Raw genomic sequence first — 24,519 nt, forward strand, 5'->3', positions numbered from 1 at the left:
CACGCGTTTGAGTTTCCACATTGAGAAAAACATTTTCTTTATGGTGGATTTCACTTGGGTCTCTAGTGATAGGTTACGGTCGATTGTTACTCCGAGAATTTTCAGGCTATCTGGGATAGGGAGGGTGTATCCTGGGGTGTTAATGTTTGTGGGTTTGTATGTATTGTATTGGGATGAGATGATGAGACAGTGTGTTTTTTCTGTATTGAGTTTTAGTTTCCATAATCACAGAAACACCATAGTATATTTGATCATATGCAGGTTTTTTATGCTATACTCAAACATAAAGCCTCAAACAATCTATATGTTCATCATATTATGTGAATAGGTGGTGCATTGCACAAGTAAGCTGAGTAAAAATGAGCTACTGTTAGTGATATGCAATTTATCCTTAAAATCGAGCCTCCCTTCAGGGTGGCCAATGTAACGCCGATTTTTTAAAAAGGTTCCAGAGGAGATCCGGGAAGTTATAGACCGGTGAGTCTGACGTCGGTGCCGGGGAAAATGGTACAGGCTATTATCAAAAACAGAATTACAGAGCACATCCAAGGACATGGATTAATGAGACCAAGTCAGCACGGCTTTTGTGTGGGGAAATCTTGCCTGACCAATTTACTTCAATTCTTTGAAGGAGTAAACAAACATGTGGACAAAGGGGAGCCGGTTGATGTGGAGGGGCATAATCAGCGTATTTCCACTACAGTCCTCCGCTCTACCAGCTGAGCTATCGAAGGGACCTCCAATCGAATGCGAACGCCTATTTCTATGGGCGCCGATTTCTGTGAGCGGGACAAACCGTATTTTTGGAAAAAGATGGCCGGCCATCTTTTTTTCGATAATACGGGTTATGCGGGGCAAATGTGGGTGTTTTTGAGCTGGGCGCTATCGGTTTTCAGCGATAATGGAAACCGAAGGCGCACATCTCAAAAACGAACAAATCCAAGGCATTGGGTCGTTTGAGGGGCCAGGATTCGTAGTGCACTGGTCCCCCTCACATGCCAGGACACCAACTGGGCACCTTAGGGGGCACTTTTACAAATAAAAAAAAAACAGTAAAAGAGCTCCCAGGTGCATAGCACCATTCCCTTGGGTGCTGAGCCCCCCAAAGCCCACTGCCCACAAGTCTACACCATTACCATAGCTCTAAGGGGTGAAGGGGGCACCTACATGTGGGTACAGTGGGTTTGGTTTTTTTTTTGTAGGGCTCAGCATTAAGCACCACAAGTGTAACTGGTAGGGGGGGGATGGGCCTGGATCCACCTGCCTGAAGTGCACTGCACCCACTAAATTGCTCCAGGGACCTGCATATTGCTGTCAGGGAGCTGGGTATGACATTTAACCGAGATTGGATAGAGCCGGTAGTGGGAGGCGTGGCTGGAGGTTGAGAGGCGGGGATAGTGCGGGGCAGACTTATACGGTCTGTGCCAGAGCCAGTGGTGGGAGGCGGGACTGGAGGTTGGGAGGCAGGGATAGCGCTGGGCAGACTTATACGGTCTGTGCCAGAGCCGGTGGTGGGAGGCGGGAATAGTGCTAGGCAGACTTATACGGTCTGTGCCAGAGCCGGTGGTTGGGAGGCGGGGCTGGTGGTTGGGAGGCGGGGCTAGTGCTGGGCAGACTTATACGGTCTGTGCCCTGAAGAGCACAGGTACAAATCAAAGTAGGGTATACAAAAAAGTAGCACACATGAGTTGTCTTGTTGGGCAGACTGGATGGACCGTGCAGGTCTTTTTCTGCCGTCATCTACTATGTTACTATTTGAGGCTGGCATACAGGCTGGGAAAATTTTTTTTAAGTTGTTTTGTTTTGGTGGGAGGGGGTTAGTGACCACTGGGGGAGTCAGGGGAGGTCATCTGGTCATTTAGGGCACTTTTTGGGGACTTATTCGTGAAAAAAAGGGTCCAAAAAAAGTGCCCTAAATTCGCGCTCAAAATGCCTATTTTTTTTTTTTCGATTATCGGCGAAAGGCGCCCATCTCTGTTCAGCCGATAACCACGCCCCCAGTCCCGCCTTCACCACGCCTCCGACACACCCCCATCAACTTTGGCCGTTTCCGCGACAGAGTGCAGTTGAAGGCGCCCAAAATTGGCTTTCGATTATACCGATTTGGGCGCTTTTGCGAGATGGACGCCCATCTCAAGATTTGGGTCGAAATATGGGCGCCCATCACTTTCGATTATAAGGCGGATTGTGTATCTGGATTTTCAAAATGCGTTTGACAAGGTACCTCATGAAAGGCTACAGAGGAAATTGGAGGGTCATGGGATAGGAGGAAATGTCCAATGTGGATTAAAAACTGGTTGAAGGATAGGAAACAGAGAGTGGGGTTAAATGGGCAGTATTCACAATGGATAAGGGTAGTTAGTCGGGTTTCTCAGGGGTCTGTGCTAGGACCGCTCCTTTTTAATATATTTATAAATGATTTAGAGATGGGAGTAACTAGCGAGGTAATTAAATTTGCTGATGACACAAAGTTATTCAAAGTCGTTAACTCGCGACAGGATTGTGAAAAATTACAGAAGGACCTTATGAGACTGGGAGACTGGGTGGCTAAATGGCAGATGACGTTTAATGTGAGGAAGTGCAAGGTGATGCATGTGGGAAAAAAGAACCCGAATTATAGCTACGTCATGCAAGGTTCCACGTTAGGAGTTACGGACCAAGAAAGGGATCTGGGTGTCGTCATTGATAATACACTGAAACCTTCTGCTCAGTGTGCTGCTGCAGCTAGGAAAGCGAATAGAATGTTGGGTATTATTAGGAAAGGTATGGAAAACAGGTGTGAGGATGTTATAATGCCGTTGTATCACTCCAAGGTGTGACCGCACCTTGAGTATTGTGTTCAATTCTGGTCACCGCATCTCAAGAAAGATATAGTAGAATTGGAAAAGTTGCAGCGAAGGGTGACTAAAATGATAGCGGGGATGGGACGACTTCCCTATGAAGAAAGACTAAGGAGGCTAGGGCTTTTCAACTTGGAGAAGAGACGGCTAAGGGGAGACATGATAGAAGCTTATAAAATAATGAGTGGAGTGGATCAGGTGGATGTGAAGCGTCTGTTCACGCTTTCCAAAAATACTAGGACTAGGGGGCATGCGATGAAACTACAGTGTAGTAAATTTAAAACAAATCGGAGAAAAATTTTCTTCACCCAACGTATTAAACTCTGGAATTCTGGCAACTCTGGAATTCGTGGCCGGAGAGCGTGGTGAAGGCGGTTAGCTTAGCAGAGTTTAAAAAGGGGTTGGACGGTTTCCTAAAGGACAAGTCCATAAACCACTACTAAATGGACTTGGGAAAAATAGTGCATTTCAATAGAATAAAGATTACATTTGACAAACTTGTGTGCTGCATCCTACCAGTTTTACTCTTAAAGCACAATATCTTCTTAGGATGACCAACTAGTAAGATGTAACATGTAATTTTGTCAATAGATGCAATTAATAGAAATAAAACAAAGAAAATAAGATGATGCTTTTGTTTTTCTTGGAATAACAATACATTTTTTTATGAGCATTCTAAGGTAATCCTCTTTCGGATCAGAAATGAGCAAATAATGACATCCTTAGCACAGGCAGCAGATGAATCCAGTAACTGGTAGGTTGTGTCCATCTATCAGATAGAGATTACTAACTGAAGTGAGTGATAACGGGATGACCAGCCCCTCCATCAGCCAGTATATCTCTATCTCCAGCAGGTGGTGGACGACTTCTTACCAGCTCCTGGATTCTTTGCTTTTGGAGCTACTCTTGGGCTAGTATTAACCAGTTGAGTCTGGGGGGTGACTGACGTTTTGGTGCCATCTTTAGAGACATACATGTTCTGGGTCCCTGCTTCACCCCATGCCTCCCTTCCCTCCCAGTGTTGGCTGGTGGCTGTAACCTTCCTCAACACAAAGCTTGGAGCTGAGGGGTGATATGATAGAGGTATATAAAATAATGAGTGAACAGATAGATATGGAGCGTCTGTTTACGCTTTCCAAAAATACTAGGACAAGGGGGCATGCGATGAAGCTGGAGTGCAGTAAGTTTAAAACAAATAAGAGGAAATATTTCTTTACTCAGCCCATAATTCGACTCTGGAATTTGTTGCCGGAGAATGTGGTTAAAGCGGTTAGCTTAGCAGAGTTTGAATGGTTTGGATGGCTTCCTGAAGGAAAAGGCCACTGAATGTTATAAATGGACTTAGGGAAAAATCCACTATTCCTGGGACAAACAGTACAAAATGCTTTGCTCCGTGGATCTTGTCGGGTGATTGTGACCTGGATGGGCCACTGTCGGAGACAGGGTGCTGGGCTAGATGGACCTTTGGTCTGTCCCAGTGTGGCGATGCTTATGTCTTACGTCTGAAAAAAAAAAAGGAGCTATGCTGTTGGCATTTAAAAGAAACCCAAACAGACAAAGGAAGGAGCAGAAACAGGATGCACAACTTTTCTTATAGAGTCCCTTCACCAACGGGGTGCCTTGTCTATCCTGCGTGCCTGTCTGGCAGCAGGTCTATTTCTGGGAGGTGGTGTTTCTCTCTAGGCCGCTTTGTATTTGGTGAGTGCCTTGTTTTGTTTCCCTCTTTCCTGTGGATTGGGTGTCAGGATGGCAGCAGAGGCAGTTAAGAAGTATTCCCGCTGCGGGAAGAGAAAATCCGTAGCAGGGCTTTGTTTGGTGGGCTGTTCAGATCCCTTGCTGGATGATAGCATTCCTGCTGCAGAGGCACCCATTTCCCGCGCTGACTACTTGAGCATGTGTGCCATTTTGACTGCTGCTTCAGACGCGGCTCCCGCCGGTCAGCTGATGGCAGTTTTGGAGCCATTGCTTGGTTTGGCGGAATTTACTGCTCTTTCTGTGGGGAACCCTTCTGCGTCAACTCCAGGGACCTCCTCAAGGGGTTGAGGTTCCTGTGGATGGGTTTTTCTCTTAGTTTGTTCTTCTGCTGCATAAGACACACATGAGGAGTGGAGGAGTGGCCTAATGGTTAGTGCAGTGGGCTTTGATCCTGGCAATCTGGGTTCGATTCCAACTGCAGCTCCTTGTGACGTTGGGCAAGTCACTTAACTTAACCCTCCATTGCCCCAGGTACAAAAGCTTAGATTGTGAGTCATCTAGGGACAGAGAAAGTACCTGCATGTAATGTGTACAGCACTGTGTACGTCTAGTAGCTGTTACATTCTGTTACACTCCTCCAGAGGTGCAGCCTGCTTGCGCAGGGTATGGGCATTCGAGGATGTGGTGGCCATCTTGGATGTGGGATAGGGCGGCCATCTTGGAGATGGGCGTCTCAGGTTGTGGCAGCCATCTTGAAGTTGGGCAGCTTCAGGAAGGAAGCCCATATTTGGGCGTAGAGCATCTCCTCTGATGGGGACAGCCATCTTGGAACAGCTGCACATGTTTGAGCCTAATTCCTACACTATTTAAAGCCCTGCCCACCAGTCCTTCCGTGCTTCGGCTTCTAGTGCTTAGAGGTCGTGGTCTACGTCTGTGTTCTACAGCCGGCTATCTTTGTTCCAGTGATTCCTGTGTACCAGACCCTGGATTGTTGCCTGACTACGCGCTGTGTAGCTGCCTGCCTAGACCTCGGACTGTTTCTCTGACTATTCACTGCGCTGCTAATTCCTTTACTCCTGGACGGTGTCTGCTCTCCCTGCCTGTCAGGTCAGTGGCCGTGCAACCCCGCCGGTTCCGGGAGCCCTGGTGGCCGCCTGCACCTGGGGGCTCAACTCCCGGGGAACGGCGGTCGCTTCCCAGGTGAAGCTAGGGGTTGTCTGGCTGCCTGACCGAGTGCGGTGTCACTCCATCTTTGCCGTGCTCAGTCGGGGCACAAGGGCTCACATTCTTAGACATAACAGTAGCGCTATAGAAATGATTAGTAGTAGTAATATGTTAGAGGGCCGTTCCTCAGCCTCAGATCCAGGGTTTTTCTTTGCCCTCAGGTAGCTCTGTTGATTGCTCTCAATTGTTTTCAATGGAGTAAACCACACATGTCGCACAGTGGTTGAGGCCCAACTCTAGGCTTGGATTGAAGGTGGAGAAGGATCATCAAAGTCAGCACATGGCTGAGTGTTTGACAGTTGTTCCTCTTAAAAGGAAGAGAAGAAGAAAAGAACAGAGAAAGGAAGGGAAAGGAAGAAAAGGAAAAAGAAAACTTTTTTTCCTGCTAATGCTACTGCAGGGATGTCCCCCCAGTGCCGAGGACAATGACTTATGGGACATGTGTGTAGTTACAGCTCTAGTGATGAACTCTACAATCTCATGGGAGGGTGGTCTGAGACAGATTTTTGGCTTCTTGGCTTTTGATGAGTTGGTGATGGCCCTGTTGCTGACTAATTGTATTACTACTGGATCCTGTGGCTCCCAATGGTGTTCTGGGAGTGGGGGATTGATCTGGACCCTTTGGGCCTGTCCCCAGGTGAGACATGTTAATAGCCGACTGGTTTATAGTGGGGGAGGACCCTCTTGGACATTTTGGAGTTTGCAGCACTGTCTATATGAGTATATCTATGACTATATCTGTATATTTTTATTTATTTTATTTTAATTGATTTCGCCTTTGAGAGGTGTGGCCTAAACAGGGCATGGAGGTATTGCTGGACCAAGAAGGGTAATACTTAAAGCTGGTTGAACTTTTTGGGTCTGCAGCGGATTGATAATCTGGGTCTGCAGTGGGTTGATAATCTGATATACAGGGGAAAGAAAGAAGGGGGGGTTTAAACGTGAGAGTTCCTATGGTGGGAACGCAAGGGTCTTTGGGGGACCTTCTGGCGAGGGGAGGAAGGTGGGGTAAAAGGTGGGGGGTATGTACAGATATGATATTGAGTCTAAGTGGACAGACGTGTAACTTGCATCATCTATGGGAGTGCAGAGTTTGGGAAGGGATCCCCCACAGTTACAACACGTTACATTAGGGGCTGGGACGGTACCCCCTGATAATAGAAACTGGCTATGTTGTTTGTGATATCCACAATATAAGTGTTTCAATGTGAAATTTATTACATGGAATGTAGGAGGGATAAACTCGTCTATTAAACGTACAAAAAGTTTGCAACATTTACAGCTCCACAAAATTAATATAGCCCTTCTATAGGACACACAACTTTCAGCCCTGGAACATTCTATACTCCATACATTGTGGGTGGGAGAACGAATAGCTGCAGTGGCTCGGGCAGAGGGGGTGAGTGGCTATTTTAATTAGGAAAGGAATTGCAACACAAACTCACACCCTCTTTACCGACCCAAGGGTAGATTTGTCTTGTGTAAAGTGTGGGTAGACCACAGTGAATTGATCATGGGTAATGTTTATGCTCACAACCAAATCAACCACAAGTTTTATCAAAAAGTGACCAACCTTCTCTTGCCCTACCAAGCTCAAACCTTAGTGGTTGGGGGTGACTTTAACATGTTGTGGGACCCATCGATGGATCAATCTCTTGCCGTCAGAACCCTAATAGGGGCCTACCTAACGTGCAGAACTTTGGCCCTCATAGATGCTTCGCGGGTGCTACACCCAACAGAAGAGGATTATACACGTTTGTCAAGGGTGCATTGCACGCAGTCCTGCATAGACTACCTATTAATTTCAAGAAAGGTGTTTTTGATTTGGTAGCAAAAGTAGAAATCGGTCCATTTGTCGTCTCAGACCACATGGATGTGGATGGATTGGTCTCCCCTAGAGGGGGCTAGCCGGAACGGTAGGAAGTGGGTTTTTCCTTTGAAGCTCTATAAAGATCTTGCTTTCAAGAATAGATTGAGCAAATGTTGGAAAGAGTACAAGATTCATAATGCAAGTTGTACCCATACATTGTAAGCCGCACTGAACCTGCTATCGAGTGGGAAAGAGCGGGGTATAAATGCTACAAATAAATAAATAACTCGGTCATTTATTGGGAGGCTGCAAAGGCAGTACTACAGGGTGAGGTTATCAGCTATTCTCATCATACCAGATGGGCTTGGGATAGGGAGATATTGTGACTGAGTTCTCAATTACGACGGGCATGCCAGCAGTTGGTCACACACGGGGAGGACCATAAGCATCGCGTTCTGCATTTTCAGACCGCGTTAAATGAATTTCTTCACCAGAGGGCGCGTAAATCACAACTTTATTACAAATACATGCTGTATTGGCATGGGAATAAAGCAGGAAGGCTGTTGGCTCAATTAGTCTCTCAAAGAGGGGTCGTTGCAAGATTCTGACTTTGAGTGATGGGAAGGGGGGCTTTGTCATGAGAGATGAGGGCATTTGCAACATCTTTCATGCCTGTTATCAACAGCTCTATGCAGCCCAAGAGGACGAGGGATTGCAGAGCAGTCTATATTTGGAGAACTTTAACTCTGCCTACTTTAATACAGACAGACAGGGACCTTTGAATACGGATATACAGGAAGATGAAGTGTACTGGGCCATTCAGCAAAGCCCTGTCTTGAAGGTGCCTGGCATGGATAGGTTTCAGGCCAAGTTCTATAAGCTACTAGGAGAGGAGGTAGTGTTGCCCCTTACAAGACTTTTCAATCAGTTTATTACATCAGCATTACAAATAAGCATTGCTTATTTTAGCGCAAATCATTGTGCTGCCTAAACCAGGGCAAGATCCCGCTATCCCTGAATGTTATCAGCCTATATCTTTATTGAACTATGAGGTGAAGCTATTGGCCAAAATAATGGCAAACTGGCAAAAATTCTTCCCATCTCTTCTTTGTGAATCTCACGTAGGCTTTGTCTGGGGATGATTGGTGGCCAAGAACCTGCAAAAGATTTTGGCAACACTGGAGGTGGAGAGCAGAGTGGATCTACTGTCACACCTAATTAGCTTTGTCTCAGAAAAAGCATTTGACCATGTTCCCTGGGATTTTCTCTTTACTGTGCTGGCTCAGTATGGTTTTGTGGTTGCTTTCTCTCTGTAATTACAACCTTGTATTCAGCTCCTCGTGCTCGATTGATGGTCATTGGGGTAGATTCACTGTTTTTTTTTCAATATTTCGAGGGACAAGACAGGCTGTCCACTTTCACCTCTTTTGTTTGTGTGTTTCAAACTTGTGCTAATTCATCCTCTTTTTATGTTTATTCTTTGCTCAGCACTTTTTAATATGGCAGTAATTTACATTCTCATTAATTCCTGCACTACCGAGATATATCTTTAAGGTTATTTTGTAGTTGAAGACGCGTGCTCAGCCATCGGTGCATGGCTTCTTCTGCATGGCTTTCTGCATTGGCCCCCAAATGGCTTGTTGTCTGTTCAGGCTCACCCTCTTCCCTGCATGGAGAGGCTTGGACAGAACACTCCTGCTCTGACTAGAATCTGAAACGAAGTGGCCAAATGGCGTTCCAGGCCATTCCCCCAGAAATTAAGCCCTGGGACTAAACCATTGTCACACATCACCAAATATCTCCTCAGTTGTCGTACGTTTTATATGGGTAGCAGGCTGAATACCACTGTTATCCAGATAATGTCACTTAACCCTCCATTGCCCCAGGTACAAATAAGTACCTGTATACAATATGTAAGCCGCATTGAGCCTGCCATGAGTGGGAAAGCACGGGGTACAAATGTAACAAAAAAAAAAATAATCCCAGATATACAGGGCTGTGTCTGGATCATGGCAGTGATTATCCAAATACTTTTTAACTGCCATGGCTGGCATTTAAAAAAAATGGTGACAGCAGTGGCTGAATATTGACCCAGTGGTGTTTAATAGCTGGATCGAGGTCTAATTGTCAATTTGCTTATATAAGCTGTGTTCCATTTTGAATTTGAAGGAAACAATTACTACGTTTTTTTAAAAGGAAAGGAGGAACAGGGGTGATGTGATACAGACGTTCAAATATTTGAAAGGTATTAATCCGCAAACGAATCTTTTCCGGAGATGGGAAGGCGGTAAAACGAGAGGACATGAAATGAGATTGAAGGGGGGCAGACTCAGGAAAGATGTCAGGAAGTATTTTTTCACGGAGAGGGTGGTGGATGCTTGGAATGCCCTCCCGCGGGAGGTGGTGGAGATGAAAACGGTAACGGAATTCAAACATGCGTGGGATATGCATAAAGGAATCCTGTGCAGAAGGAATGGATCCTCAGAACCTTAGCTAAAATTGGGTGGCAGAGCAGGTGGGGGAAAGAGGGGTTGGTGGTTGGGAGGTGTGGATAGTGGAGGGCAGACTTATACGGTCTGTGCCAGAGCCGGTGATGGGAGACGGGACTGGTGGTTGGGAGGCAGGGAATATTGCTGGGTAGACTTATACGGTCTGTGCCTTGAAAAAGACAGGTACAAATCATATACACATATGAGTTTATCTTGGGCAGACTGGATGGACCGTGTAGGTCTTTTTCTGCCGTCATCTAATATGTTACTATGTTTTTAATTGGTAGAAGCTGAGCCATGGAACCAACAAAAATTCTCCAGACCTTCAGGACCCCCCCCATCTCATAATATGTCCTTCCCTATCATCATGCTGATCAATCCATAGACTGGTGGGTTGTGTCCATCTACCAGCAGGTGGAGATAGAGAGCAATCCTTTTGCCTCCCTATATGTGGTCATGTGCTGCCGGAAACTCCCCAGTATGTTCTCTATCTCAGCAGGTGGTGGTCACACACAGCAGCAGCTCTGGCTAGGTCTCCAAGCCTAATTTTTAGGTTTTGTTGAGTACCTGGGGTTGAGGGCTCTTCTATCGGGGATGCGGGGGTCTTAAAGTCTGATTCGCCCTTGTTGGGTGTCAGTTTGGAGGCCGGTCAGTGTCCCAGGTCTTCCTCCGGTGCGGCGGTTTTTCCCGCCATAAACGCCCATCCCCCGCTGCTCGCCTCCGCCATCTTGGCCGGCCACTCTGCTCGGACGGCTTCTTCTTGGGCCGCCCTTGAGCTGGGAGACGTTAATGCCATGGCCACCCTTGATTTGGGCGACGGCAAAAAAGCGGCTAAAGTTAAGCGCCGTTCTTCCCACGCGGCTCCTTCGCGGAGTGTCGCGCCGGACGCCATCTTGGATGCGCAGCATGTTTCTCCCCCGCTCTTGCGAGCGCCGGTTGAGGGTGCGTCTAGAGCTGTGGCCCAGGCTGCTGAAGTGCACAGTCTGGGGGGTTTCTCCCCCGAGTTTATTTTGCTGCTGCATCAGGCCTTCCTTATGCAAAACGCTGCCCCTTCTCCCTTGTCCGATAAAGGGGTTGAGGCCCCCGGAAGTAAACGCCCTCGGGTGGATTCCCAGGCCTTAGAGGACTTTGTCTCCTCTGATGTAGATGAGGGCAGCGTATCTGAGTTCTCCCAACGGTCCTTTGGGGATTCCTGCTCGGATGGAGCGGATGACCCCTCTGCAGCGCGGATCTTTCGCTCAGAGGATTTGCCCAACCTGTTAGTGCAGGCCATGAGCATTTTGAAGATTTCCTCTCCAGAGGACGTCTCTCCCTCAGCCCCTGTTGGCTCCGCCATTATGCTGGGGATGAAGCGCCCGCCTAGAACCTTCCACGTGCATGATGCCATGCACACCTTAATTTCGGCTCAATGGGATGTCCCGGAAGCGAGCCTCAAAGTGGCTAGGGCTATGTCCCGCCTCTATCCTTTGCCTGAAAGTGAACGTGAGGCCTTTCTTTGGCCTACTGTGGATTCTTTAATCACTGCGGTGACTAAGAAAACGGCGTTGCCGGTGGAAGGTGGCCTAAAGGACGCCCAAGACAGAAGATTGGAGGCGGCCTTAAGGTCGTCCTTCGAGGCGGCTGCCTTAAGTTTGCAGGCCTCAGTTTGCGGCTCCTATGTGGCCAGGGCGTGCCTGACGATTGTGCAGCGGGCTTCCCCCTCGGATCCTTCCTTGAGGGCTGATTGGCCGGCCCTGGAATCGGGCTTGGCTTACTTGGCAGACTTACTGTATGATGTCTTGAGAGCCTCGGCTAAAGGTATGGCTCAGACAGTCTCTGCGCGGCGGTGGCTTTGGCTGAAACATTGGTCTGCTGACCACGCCTCTAAGTCCCGCCTGGCTAAGTTGCCTTTTAAAGGCAAGCTGCTCTTTGGGGTCGAGCTGGACAAAATTGTGACCGATCTCGGCAAGTCTACGGGCAAGAGGTTACCAGAGGTCAGGGCTCGGGCCAGTGCTCGCCCCGGTAACTCCAGAGGACGGTTTCAGGAAGCCCGTCGGTACCGCCCGGACAAGTCGGGCTCCTCTGCCCCCTCTTCCTTCAAGAGGAACTTCTCCCCCAAGCAGCATTCCTTTCGCAAAGACCGCCGTCCCGGAGGTGCGCCCTCCGGTCCTCCCCCAGGGTCTCGTACCCAATGACGGGGTCCTGGTCCATGGCCCAGTGCAGATTGGAGGACGCCTGTCCTCATTTCTGGGCGAGTGGACCAAGGTAACTTCAGACGCTTGGGTGCTGGAAGTCATCAGAGATGGCTACAAGCTAGAGTTCTGCCGACCCTTAAGAGACGGGTTTGTACTCTCTCCCTGCAAGTCTCCGGTCAAAGCTGTGGCAGTGCAGCAGACCTTGGACAATCTGATCCGCCTGGGTGCGGTCGTTCTGGTGCCAGAAAATCAGCTTGGCAAGGGACGTTACTCCATTTACTTTGTGGTACCAAAGAAAGGAGGTTCTGTCCGGCCTATCCTCGACCTCAAAGGGGTCAATCGGGCCTTGAAAGTTCGGCACTTTCGCATGGAGACTCTCCGCTCTGTTATAGCGGCAGTGAAGGCAGGGGAGTTCCTGGCATCCTTGGACATCAAGGAAGCGTACTTGCATATTCCCATCTGGCCTCCTCATCAACGCTTTCTGCGTTTTGCAGTCCTGGGCCGACACTTCCAGTTCAGAGCCCTCCCGTTCGGGTTGGCCACTGCTCCGCGGACCTTCTCCAAAGTAATGGTGGTCATCGCGGCCTTCCTGCGAAAGGAAAGAGTACAAGTCCATCCTTATCTGGACGACTGGTTGATCCGAGCCCCCTCTTATGCAGAGTGCGGCAAAGCTGTGGACCGGGTGATTGCTCTTTTGAGCTCCCTGGGGTGGATCATCAACTGGGAGAAAAGCCAGCTGCGCCTGACTCAGTCCCTGGAGTATCTGGGAGTTCGATTCGACACCCAAGTGGGCAGAGTGTTCCTGCCGGACAATCGGATTGTCAAACTTCAGGCTCAGGTGGACCAGTTCCTAGTAGCCTCTCCTCTTCGGGCTTGGGACTATGTGCAGCTATTGGGCTCTATGACGGCCACGATGGAAGTAGTGCCCTGGGCCAGGGCTCATTTGAGACCACTACAACACTCTGCTGCAGCGCTGGACTCCGATGTCGGAGGATTATGCGGTGTGCCTTCCCTTGGACCCAGCTATGCGCAAGGCGCTGAGCTGGTGGCTGAAGACAGACAAGTTGTCTGCAGGGATGCCTCTTGTGACCCCGGAGTGGATTGTCGTCACAACGGACGCCTCTTTGACGGGCTGGGGAGCCCACTGCTTGGGAAGGACAGCGCAGGGGCTCTGGTCTCCTGCAGAGGCAAAGTGGTCTATCAACCTCCTGGAACTCAGAGCCATTCGGTTGGCGCTTTTGGAGTTCCTCCCGGTACTGGCGTTGAAGCCAGTACGGGTCCTGTCGGACAATGCCACGGCTGTGGCCTATGTCAACCGCCAGGGAGGTACCAAGAGCGCCCCTCTAGCCAAGGAAGCCATGAATCTATGCCAGTGGGCGGAAGCGAACCTGGAACAGCTGTCAGCGGCCCACATTGCCGGAGTCATGAATGTCAAGGCGGACTTTCTCAGTCGCCATACCTTGGATCCCGGAGAGTGGCAGTTATCGGCTCAGGCGTTCTTGGACATCACGAAGCGCTGGGGCCAGCCGAGCCTAGATCTGATGGCGTCTTCGGCCAATTGCCAAGGGCCGCGCTTTTTCAGCAGAGGACGGGACCCTCGATCTCTGGGAGTAGATGCTCTTCTCCAACAGTGGCCGACACAGGAGCTTTTCTATGTGTTCCCGCCCTGGCCCATATTGGGCAGGGTACTAGACCGGGTGGCAAAGCATCCGGGCCGGATAATCCTGGTGGGTCCGGACTGGCCCAGACGTCCCTGGTATGCGGACTTGATCAGGCTCTCAGTGGACGACCCTCTGCGGCTGCCAGTGGAGCAGGGCCTGTTGCATCAGGGTCCCGTGGTGATGGAGGATCCCTCCCCCTTTGGTCTTACGGCCTGGCTATTGAGCGGCAGCGTCTGAGGAAGAAGGGTTTCTCAGACAAGGTCATCGCCACTATGCTGAGAGCGAGGAAGCGCTCTACTTCTACGGCTTACGCCAGGGTTTGGCGTACCTTTGCAGCGTGGTGTGAAGCAGGCTCACTTTCTCCCTTCACTGCTCCAATTTTTTCAGTGCTGGCGTTCCTGCAAGAAGGTCTGGAGAATGGCCTGTCGCTCAGTTCCCTTAAAGTCCAGGTAGCGGCTCTGGCTTGCTTCAGGGGCCGCCTGAAGGGTGCTTCCCTGGCTTCGCAGCCAGATGTGGTACGTTTTCTCAAGGGAGTTAATCACCTGCGCCCTCCTCTGCACTCAGTGGTGCCTGCGTGGAATCTCAACCTGGTGCTAAGAGCTTTGCAGAAGCCGCCTTTTGAACCCTTGTCGAGGGCATCTCTGAAAGACCTGACGTTGAAAGCAGTCTTTTTGGTGGCTATCACTTCAGCCAGAAGAGTTTCCGAGCTCCAGGCACTCTCATGTCGAGAGCCTTTTCTGCAGTTCACTGAGGCAGGAGTGACTATTCGCACAGTGCCTTCCTTCCTGCCCAAGATTGTTTCTCGCTTCCATGTGAATCAGCAGCTCTGTCTCCCTTCCTTTCGTAGGGAGGACTACCCAGAGGAATACTCTGCTCTCAAATATCTGGATGTGAGACGAGTCATCATCAGATACTTGGAAGTAACCAATGATTTCCGGAAGTCGGATCATCTGTTTGTCCTGTTTGCAGGTCCTCGTAAGGGTCTGCAGGCTGCTAAGCCTACAGTGGCAAGATGGGTCAAGGAAGCCATTGCAGCGGCTTATGTGGCCACGGGGAAGGTGCCGCCTATTTAGCTGAAGGCTCACTCCACTAGAGCTCAGGCGTCCTCGATGGCAGAGGCCGGGTCCGTCTCCTTGGAAGAGATATGCAAGGCGGCAACTTGGGCATCGGCCCATACCTTCTCCAGGCATTACCGCTTGACTGTGGCTGCTCGGGCGGAGGCCCGGTTTGGAGCTTCAGTGTTGCGGTCAGGGATTTCAATGTCCTGCCCTGGGTGAGTACTGCTTCGGTACATCCCACCAGTCTATGGATTGATCAGCATGATGATATGGAAGGTAAAATTATGTATCATACCTGATAATTTTCTTTCCATTAATCATAGCTGATCAATCCATAGCCCCTCCCAGATATCTGTACTGTTTATATTCTGGTTGCATTTCAGGTTCAAGTTTAGTCTTCAGTTCCTGTTCAGGAGGACTTCGTGTTCAAGTTTTTTCAATTGGATTCTTCAAGAGTTGAGACGAGTTTGTGTTACAGTGAGCTGCTGCATTCCTCTCCCCTCCGTTTTACGGGGCTGGATTGAGACATAAATTCTGCCGGCGCTCCCTCCCGCTTCGTGCGGCTGTATGCAGCTTTGTACCCCTCCCGCTTCGGCGACGTTAGGGTCAGTCAGCTCCTCCCGCGGTTGCAGGATAAGCCAGATCCCCCCACATCGGCGGGGTGGTGTCCCTTCCCCGCTCCGCGGGGATGAGCTGGACGGATTCCCCTCCCCCACTTGTGTGGGGATGAGCTGGGTTAATTCCCCTCCCCCGTTTCGGCGGTGGTGAGCTGGGCAGAGTGTCCCTTTGTGGGTGTAATTCTCTAAGTGCTGAGTCCTGCGGATGGCGCTTGGATATCGAGTTTCCGGCAGCACATGACCACATATAGGGAGGCAAAAGGATTGCTCTCTATCTCCACCTGCTGGTAGATGGACACAACCCACCAGTCTATGGATTGATCAGCTATGATTAATGGAAAGAAAATTATCAGGTATGATACATAATTTCCTTAGCGTCCCTCCGGACCGGACCAGGATTGGACTGATGGGTTGTGCTGGTCCGGTCCGGAGGGACTAAAGGAAAGCAAATTAGCAGGTAAGATCTAATTTCTCCTTTACCATCCCAAGCCAATATGAATGCCCCAGTCACTCCCTAAAGAGCTTTCCATGGATGACTACACTCCCTTCCTTTTGGAGTGCCCATTCTTAGGCATTCCATCTCACTGTGGACTAGTTTTTCAAGTCAACCTGCATTGATGTCAGTAGGAGAGCATTGAATCTGGGTGTTATCTCAAGCCAGGCAGAAGCAGCAAACCTGAGTTATCAAAGGGACATCCTCTGTTTGGGGGTGGGGAGCAAAGGTATAACAACTTCTTCTCATGGGACTGTTGCGGACATTATGGCTGTTAAATATTGTTCATTTCTTTAGAATATTTAATTACAAGTAAATATATTTTAAATTTTGTTTATAGGATATCGGTAGCAATGAACAAGAAGATTCATTTTCTTGTAGTAAGTACATGATTTGTTTTTTAAGTAAATTTTTAGATTTTAACTTAATATGATAATATGTAGTAGCTTTTGAATTGTATTTTTTCAGTAGTATTTACTAGACAAGTAAATCAGCATAATAGAGTGTTATATGATACACTATTGCTAGTCCCACAGTATTATATTAAATTTTTATTCAATTTAGAGTTTTTCCTCCAGATTTACATTTGTTTTGACTGAATCAATGGAAAACCAATTTTTTCTAATAAGGAACTATATGATATTTACCTCTGCAATTTTTAACAGCAATGTTGGGCAAAACCTTCTTTGAGGTCATGTTGGGTGGCACCCTGTGTGGCTGAGAGAGGGGTCTCTCTCAGAGATGTGAAGATCAGATGCTGCTGTTTCTCCATAATCAGCTGATAAAAGTTGGATACATCTTCATCCAACTTGTATTAGCAGGCTTTATGAAAAGCTGTTGTGCCCACCTCTGTTGTACAGCATTTGACTAATAACTCCCATTATGTGTTATTTATATCTTTTAATGCTACTTACCTTTATCTGTCCATACTATGGATTTTCTTTGTTTAATTTATTCAGCCTAGTATGAACGATCAAAATATAAATGAATATAGCCATTAATAGATATATTGCCAGCATTCAAAATGTGCAGTCCCCACTTCAGGGATCTGGTATTAATATCATATATAATATATATGGGGACTTGTGATACCCATCTGTCAGTGGAGGATCACTGTAGTCATGAGGTGGCAGTATCCTATGAATTAATAAACAGTAGTGTAACTTTATGGCCAGTGCTGATATAACAGCTTTTCACATTTCCTGTGCAGGCACTAGGCCCCTTCAAAATGTATCTTTCTCACAGCATTGCTTAGGTTGTCATGCTGCCCCCAATGTGTTTAAAATTTTTGATTTGCAGTAGTAGCAGGACAAACCCTTTCTGTCACCTTTATGAGCAGTGCCAGGCCTAAGAGACACAGAACCTGTGGGTCATGATGATAGGGCTGTGCTGAGCATCACAGGGTGGAAGAGTGTTAGGTGCAGTAGTGGAAAGATGTTGGCGAGACAAACCAGAGGAGTAGAGGATAAACCACTGACTTTCACACAGGGAGTGTCGTCAAAAGTGTTCTCCGAGGACAAGCAGGCTGCTTGTTCTCACGACTGGGGTGACGTCCGCGGCAGCCCCCACCAACCGGAAAGAAGCTTCGCGGGACGGTCGGCACGCAGGGCACGCCCACCGCGCATGCGCGGCCGTCTTCCCGCCCGTGCGCGACCGCTCCCGCCAGTTCCTTTTTTTCCGCGCCTGGAGAGAGTCGTGTTTTGCGCTCTCTCTGTTCAGCCGCCGGATCGTTCGATCGCGTTTACGCTGATCGTGCTTTTTCTATTTGTTTTTCGGTTTTAGTTACCGCCCGGTTTCCTTTAAAAAAAAAAAAAAAAAGAAACCCTGCGCGTGTGGGACACGCGCTCCCTTTTTTCCCTCGCTTCCAGCGGGGACGTCACGTTGCGGCCTAGTGGCCGCTCGGTCGTTTGTTTTTCGTGGTGTGTTTTTAGCCACCATTGACGACTTTGACTTCGCCGACGCGATTTTTCCGTCGATGTCCTCGAAGGTCCCGAGTGGATTTAAAAAGTGTGGTCGCTGCGGCCGGCCGATCTCGCAGACCGACACCCACGCTTGGTGCCTCCAGTGCCTCGGGCCGGAGCACAATCTCAAGTCGTGTTCTTTGTGTCTCGGTCTCCGGAAACGGACTCAGGTTGCGAGGCAAGTTCTGCGGGACCGTCTTTTTGGAACTTGCGCCGGCCCCTCGACGTCGACCTCGAAGGCATCGGTATCGACGCCCGGCCCTTCGGTACCGGTATCGATGCCCGAGACTTCGGCACCGATGGCAGCGACCCCAGGAGAACAGGTCCCGTCGGCCCGCCGGTCCTCCGGTGAGGGTAGAGGTGAGAGGCCGCGTGGGCAGTCGGCCCCGGTCACTCCCTCAGCCCATGGCCCACGGGACCGAACCCTGTCTGACCCGGTGCCTCGAGACCGAGGGGGATCGACCTCCTCCTCCTCCATGCCCTCCGGCGCCGGTGACGTGCATCGGAAGAAAGACAAGAAGCGTCGTCACCGGTCGCCTTCGGTGCATCCCGATGTCGGAGAGGAGACGACGCCGAAGCGTCATCGTCGTGAGGAGAGGTCCCCGTCGGTTGTGGAGGTACCGACGCGTCGGGGTTCCGGCACCTCGGTGCCGTCTCCTGGCCCCCAGCAGCTTCCGGCACCGACACCCTTACCGGCCCCACCGCCTTTCCCGGCAGCGGGCCTGGACGAGTGCCTCAGAGCCATCCTTCCGGGGATCCTGGAAGGGCTGATGCGCCAGGCTGTGCCGGCGCCGGGGGTGCTTGCGCCCTTGGCGCCGATGACTGTGGCGCCGGCGAGCTCTAGCCCGGCGCCGGGGCTGTCGACACCGCCGCCGCTTGCGGTGCTGGTCTTGACCGCCACGCAGGTGGAGTCCCCGTCGACGTCGATGGAGGGAGCTCCGTCCCCGCCGGCGCGGGAGTCCACCGCTCGACGCCACCGAGACCTCGGTGCCTCGACGTCGAGCCGGGCCCGGTACAGGACTCAGCTACATGAGCTAATGTCCGATACCGAGGATGAGGACTCGTGGGGGGAAGAGGAGGACCCTAGATATTTCTCCTCAGAGGAGTCTACGGGCCTTCCCTCGGACCCCACGCCTTCACCGGAGAGGAAGCTCTCACCACCTGAGAGTCTCTCCTTTGCCTCCTTTGTGCGGGATATGTCTATCAGCATTCCCTTCCCCGTGGTCTCTGTGGAAGAGCCGAGGGCCGAGATGCTCGAGGTCCTCGACTATCCATCACCACCTAGAGAGTCCTCCACGGTACCGCTGCACAATGTCCTCAAGGAGACACTGCTTCGGAACTGGGTGCGACCATTAACTAACCCCACCATTCCCAAAAAAGCAGAGTCCCAGTACAGGATCCACTCTGACCCAGAGTTAATGCGGCCCCAATTGCCCCATGACTCGGCGGTCGTGGATTCTGCTCTCAAGAGGGCACGGAGTTCGAGGGATACCGCCTCGGCGCCCCCGGGGCGGGAGTCTCGCACTCTGGACTCGTTTGGGAGGAAGGCCTACCAATCCTCCATGCTCGTGACCCGCATCCAGTCATACCTGCTCTATATGAGCATCCACATGCGGACCTATGTGCAACAGCTGGCGGACCTGGTCGAGAAGCTCCCGCCGGAGCAGTCCAGGCCTTATCAGGAGGTGGTCAGGCAGCTGAAGGCGTGCAGAAAGTTCCTGTCCAGGGGTATTTTTGACACCTGTGACGTGGCATCTCGTGCTGCGGCCCAAGGTATAGTGATGCGCAGGCTCTCATGGCTGCGTGCCTCTGACCTGGACAACCGCACCCAGCAGAGACTGGCTGACGTCCCTTGCCGGGGGGATAACATTTTTGGTGAGAAGGTCGAGCAGATGGTGGACCAACTGCATCAGCGGGAAACCGCTCTCGACAAGCTCTCCCACCGGGCGCCTTCAGCATCCACCTCTACAGGTGGACGTTTTTCCCGGGCCCGGCAGGCTGCACCCTATTCTTTTGCGAAGCGTAGGTACAACCAGCCGGCCCGAAGGCCTCGTCAGGCACAGGGACAGCCCCAGCGCGCTCGTTCTCGTCAACAGCGTGCGCCTAAGCAGCCCCCTGCGCCTCCACAGCAAAAGCCGGGGACGGGCTTTTGACTGGATCCACGGGAACATAGCCGCCCTACAAGTGTCCGTACCGGACGATCTGCCGGTCGGAGGGAGGTTAAAATTTTTTCACCAAAGGTGGCCTCTCATAACCTCCGACCGGTGGGTTCTCCAAATAGTGCGGTGCGGATACGCCCTGAATTTGGCCTCCCTGCCTCCAAATTGTCCTCCGGGAGCTCAGTCTTTCAGCTCCCATCACAAGCAAGTACTTGCAGAGGAACTCTCCGCCCTTCTCAGCGCCAATGCAGTCGAGCCCGTACCACCCGGGCAGGAAGGGCAGGGATTCTATTCCAGGTACTTCCTTGTGGAAAAGAAAACAGGGGGGATGCGTCCCATCCTAGACCTGAGAGGCCTGAACAAATTCCTGGTCAAAGAAAAGTTCAGGATGCTTTCCTTGGGCACCCTTCTGCCAATGATTCAGAAAAACGACTGGCTATGTTCCCTGGATTTAAAGGACGCATATACTCACATACCGATACTGCCAGCTCACAGACAGTATCTCAGATTCCGCCTGGGCGCACGGCACTTTCAGTATTGTGTGCTGCCCTTTGGGCTAGCCTCTGCCCCACTAGTGTTTACCAAGTGCCTCGTGGTGGTAGCGGCCTACCTACGCAAGCTGGGAGTGCACGTGTTCCCATATCTCGACGATTGGCTGGTCAAGAACACTTCGGAGGCAGGAGCCCTCCGGTCCATGCAGTGCACTATTCAACTTCTGGAGCTGCTGGGGTTTGTGATAAATTACCCAAAGTCCCATCTCCAGCCAACTCAGTCTCTGGAATTCATAGGAGCGCTGCTGAATTCCCAGACGGCTCAGGCCTACCTTCCCGAAGCGAAGGCCACCAACCTCTTGGCCCTGGCTTCGCAGACCAGAGCGTCCCAGCAGATCACAGCTCGGCAGATGTTGAGACTTCTGGGTCATATGGCCTCCACAGTTCATGTGACTCCCATGGCTCGTCTTCACATGAGATCTGCTCAATGGACCCTAGCTTCCCAGTGGTTCCAAGCCACCGGGAATCTAGAAGATGTCATCCGCCTCTCCACCAGTTGCCGCACTTCACTGCTCTGGTGGACCATCCGGACCAATTTGACCCTGGGACGTCCATTCCAAATTCTGCAGCCCGGGAAAGTGCTGACGACGGATGCATCTCGCCTGGGGTGGGGAGCTCATGTCGATGGGCTTCACACCCAGGGTCTGTGGTCCCTCCAGGAAAAGGATCTGCAGATCAACCTCCTGGAGCTCCGAGCGATCTGGAACGCACTGAAGGCTTTCAGAGATCGGCTGTCCTACCAAATTATCCAAATTCGGACAGACAATCAGGTTGCAATGTATTACGTCAACAAGCAGGGGGGCACCGGATCTCGCCCCCTGTGCCAGGAGGCCGTCGGGATGTGGCGTTGGGCGTGTCGGTTCGGCATGCTCCTCCAAGCCACGTACCTGGCAGGCGTAAACAACAGTCTGGCCGACAGGCTGAGCAGAGTCATGCAACCGCACGAGTGGTCGCTCCATGCCAGAGTGGTACGCAAGATCTTCCGAGCGTGGGGCACCCCCTCGGTGGATCTTTTCGCCTCTCAGACCAACCACAAGCTGCCTCTGTTCTGTTCCAGACTTCAGGCACACGGCAGGCTAGCGTCGGATGCCTTTCTCCTCCATTGGGGGACCGACCTCCTGTATGCTTATCCTCCCATACCTTTGGTGGGGAAGACCTTACTGAAGCTCAAGCAAGACCGCGGCACCATGATTCTGATAGCGCCCTTTTGGCCCCGTCAGATCTGGTTCCCTCTTCTTCTGGAGTTGTCCTCAGAAGAACCGTGGAGATTGGAGTGTTTTCCGACTCTCATTTCGCAGAACGACGGAGCGTTACTGCACCCCAACCTTCAGTCTCTGGCTCTCACGGCCTGGATGTTGAGGGCGTAGACTTCACTGCGTTGGGTCTGTCTGAGGGTGTCTCCCGGGTCTTACTTGCCTCTAGGAAGGATTCCACTAAAAAGAGTTACTTTTTCAAGTGGAGGAGGTTTGTCGTGTGGTGTGAGAGCAAAGCCCTAGAACCTCGTTCTTGCCCTGCACAGAACCTGCTTGAATACCTTCTGCACTTATCAGAGTCTGGCCTCAAGACCAACTCAGTAAGGAATCACCTTAGTGCGATTAGTGCTTACCATTATCGTGTGGAAGGTAAAGCCATCTCTGGAGAGACTTTAGTCGTTCGATTCATGAGAGGCTTGCTTTTGTCAAAGCCCCCTACCAAGCCTCCTACTGTGTCATGGGATCTCAACGTCGTCCTCACCCAGCTGATGAAACCTCCTTTTGAGCCACTGAATACCTGCCATCTGAAGTACTTGACCTGGAAGGTCATTTTCTTGGTGGCAGTTACTTCAGCTCGTAGGGTCAGTGAGCTTCAAGCCCTAGTAGCTCATGCTCCATATACCAAATTTCATCACAACAGAGTAGTGCTCTGCACCCACCCAAAGTTCCTGCCGAAGGTGGTGTCGGAGTTCCATCTTAACCAGTCAATTGTCTTGCCAACATTCTTCCCCAGGCCGCATACCCGCCCTGCTGAACGTCAGTTGCACACATTGGACTGCAAGAGAGCATTGGCCTTCTACTTGGAGCGGACACAGCCCACCAGACAGTCCGCCCAATTGTTTATTTCTTTCGACCCTAACAGGCTAGGGGTCGCTGTCGGGAAACGCACCATTTCTAATTGGCTAGCAGATTGCATTTCCTTCACTTACGCCCAGGCTGGGCTGACTCTTGAGGGTCATGTCACGGCTCATAGTGTTAGAGCCATGGCAGCGTCAGTGGCCCACTTGAAGTCAGCCACTATTGAAGAGATTTGCAAGGCTGCGACGTGGTCATCTGTCCACACATTCACATCACATTACTGCCTCCAGCAGGATACCCGACGCGACAGTCGGTTCGGGCAGTCGGTGCTGCAGAATCTGTTTGGGGTGTAAATCCAACTCCACCCTCCAGGACCCGAATTTATTCTGGTCAGGCTGCACTCTCAGTTAGTTGTTCTTCGTAGGTCAATTTCTGTTGTTTCCTCGCCGTTGCGAGGTTCCATTGACCTGGGTTCTTGTTTTGAGTGAGCCTGAGAGCTAGGGATACCCCAGTCGTGAGAACAAGCAGCCTGCTTGTCCTCGGAGAAAGGGTATGATACATACCTGTAGCAGTTGTTCTCCGAGGACAGCAGGCTGATTGTTCTCACCTACCCTCCCTCCTCCCCTTTGGAGTTGTGTGTTTCATCTTTTGCTAGTCATTCAACTGGCGGGAGCGGTCGCGCACGGGCGGGAAGACGGCCGCGCATGCCCTGCGTGCCGACCGTCCCGCGAAGCTTCTTTCCGGTTGGTGGGGGCTGCCGCGGACGTCACCCCAGTCGTGAGAACAATCAGCCTGCTGTCCTCGGAGAACAACTGCTACAGGTATGTATCATACCCTTTCTTTATTAAGACACCAGAAGAGACCCGACATGGGGCTGTGTTTCGGTGGAAATGTCTGCCTGCCTCAGGGATCAAATACAACACTACTGTAAAAACATAAAATGATATATAATACAAATAAAATCATCAAAGTGAATCACAAAACAAATGTATAAGTACAATTTTTAAATAAAAAAGATTACAAACTTCAAAACATGATAAACTACTGGCAAGACATTAACTGTACATACAAAATGTGATAATATAAAGTCTATATAAAAAGATATAAACCATGAAATATTGTATAAAATGGACTGCACCTTAAATGAGATTGAATAAACTAAATAACAGAAACAGGCAAAAAAGTAAATACATATTAAAAAAAATAGATGTGATGGGGCCTAAAGTATCAGCAGACAAACAAGCTCCCCTTGAAGCTGGAAGGTGTTACACACAGTGCCTTGATAGTAACATAGTAACATAGTAGATGATGGCAGAAAAAGACCTGCATGGTCCATCCAGTCTGCCCAAGACAAACTCATATGTGTATACCTTACCTTGAATTTGTACCTGTCCTTTTCAGGGCACAGACCGTATAAGTCTGCCCAGCAGTATTTCCCGCCTCCCAACCACCAGTCCCGCCTCCCATCATCGGCTCTGGTACAGACCGTATAAGTCTGCCCTCCCCTATCCTAGCCTCCCAACCACCAACCCCTCTTCCCCCCACCTGCTCCGCCACCGAATTTCAGCTAAACTTCTGAGGATCCATTTCTTATGCACAGGATTCCTTTATGCATATCCCACGCATGTTTGAACTCCATTACCGTTTTCATCTCCACCACCTCCCGCGGGAGGGCATTCCAAGTGTCCACCACCCTCTCCGTGAAAAAATACTTCCTGACATCTTTCCTGAGTCTG

The 24,519-nt window shown here is 50.5% G+C and overlaps 1 protein-coding gene across 2 annotated transcripts in view; it reads left to right on the plus strand.

Moving 5' to 3' along the window:
* LOC115472814 overlaps positions 1-24,519 on the plus strand; it is a 124,786-nt gene that overhangs the window by 36,130 nt on the left and 64,137 nt on the right. For both annotated transcript variants that reach the window (XM_030207255.1, XM_030207254.1), the window contains one exon: positions 16,402-16,441. In XM_030207255.1, coding sequence (XP_030063115.1) covers positions 16,402-16,441 — 40 coding nt within the window. The remainder of the gene's footprint in view (positions 1-16,401; positions 16,442-24,519) is intronic.

The sequence above is a fragment of the Microcaecilia unicolor genome, chromosome 6 (genome assembly GCF_901765095.1).
Source record: "Microcaecilia unicolor chromosome 6, aMicUni1.1, whole genome shotgun sequence".
NCBI lineage: Eukaryota > Metazoa > Chordata > Amphibia > Gymnophiona > Siphonopidae > Microcaecilia > Microcaecilia unicolor.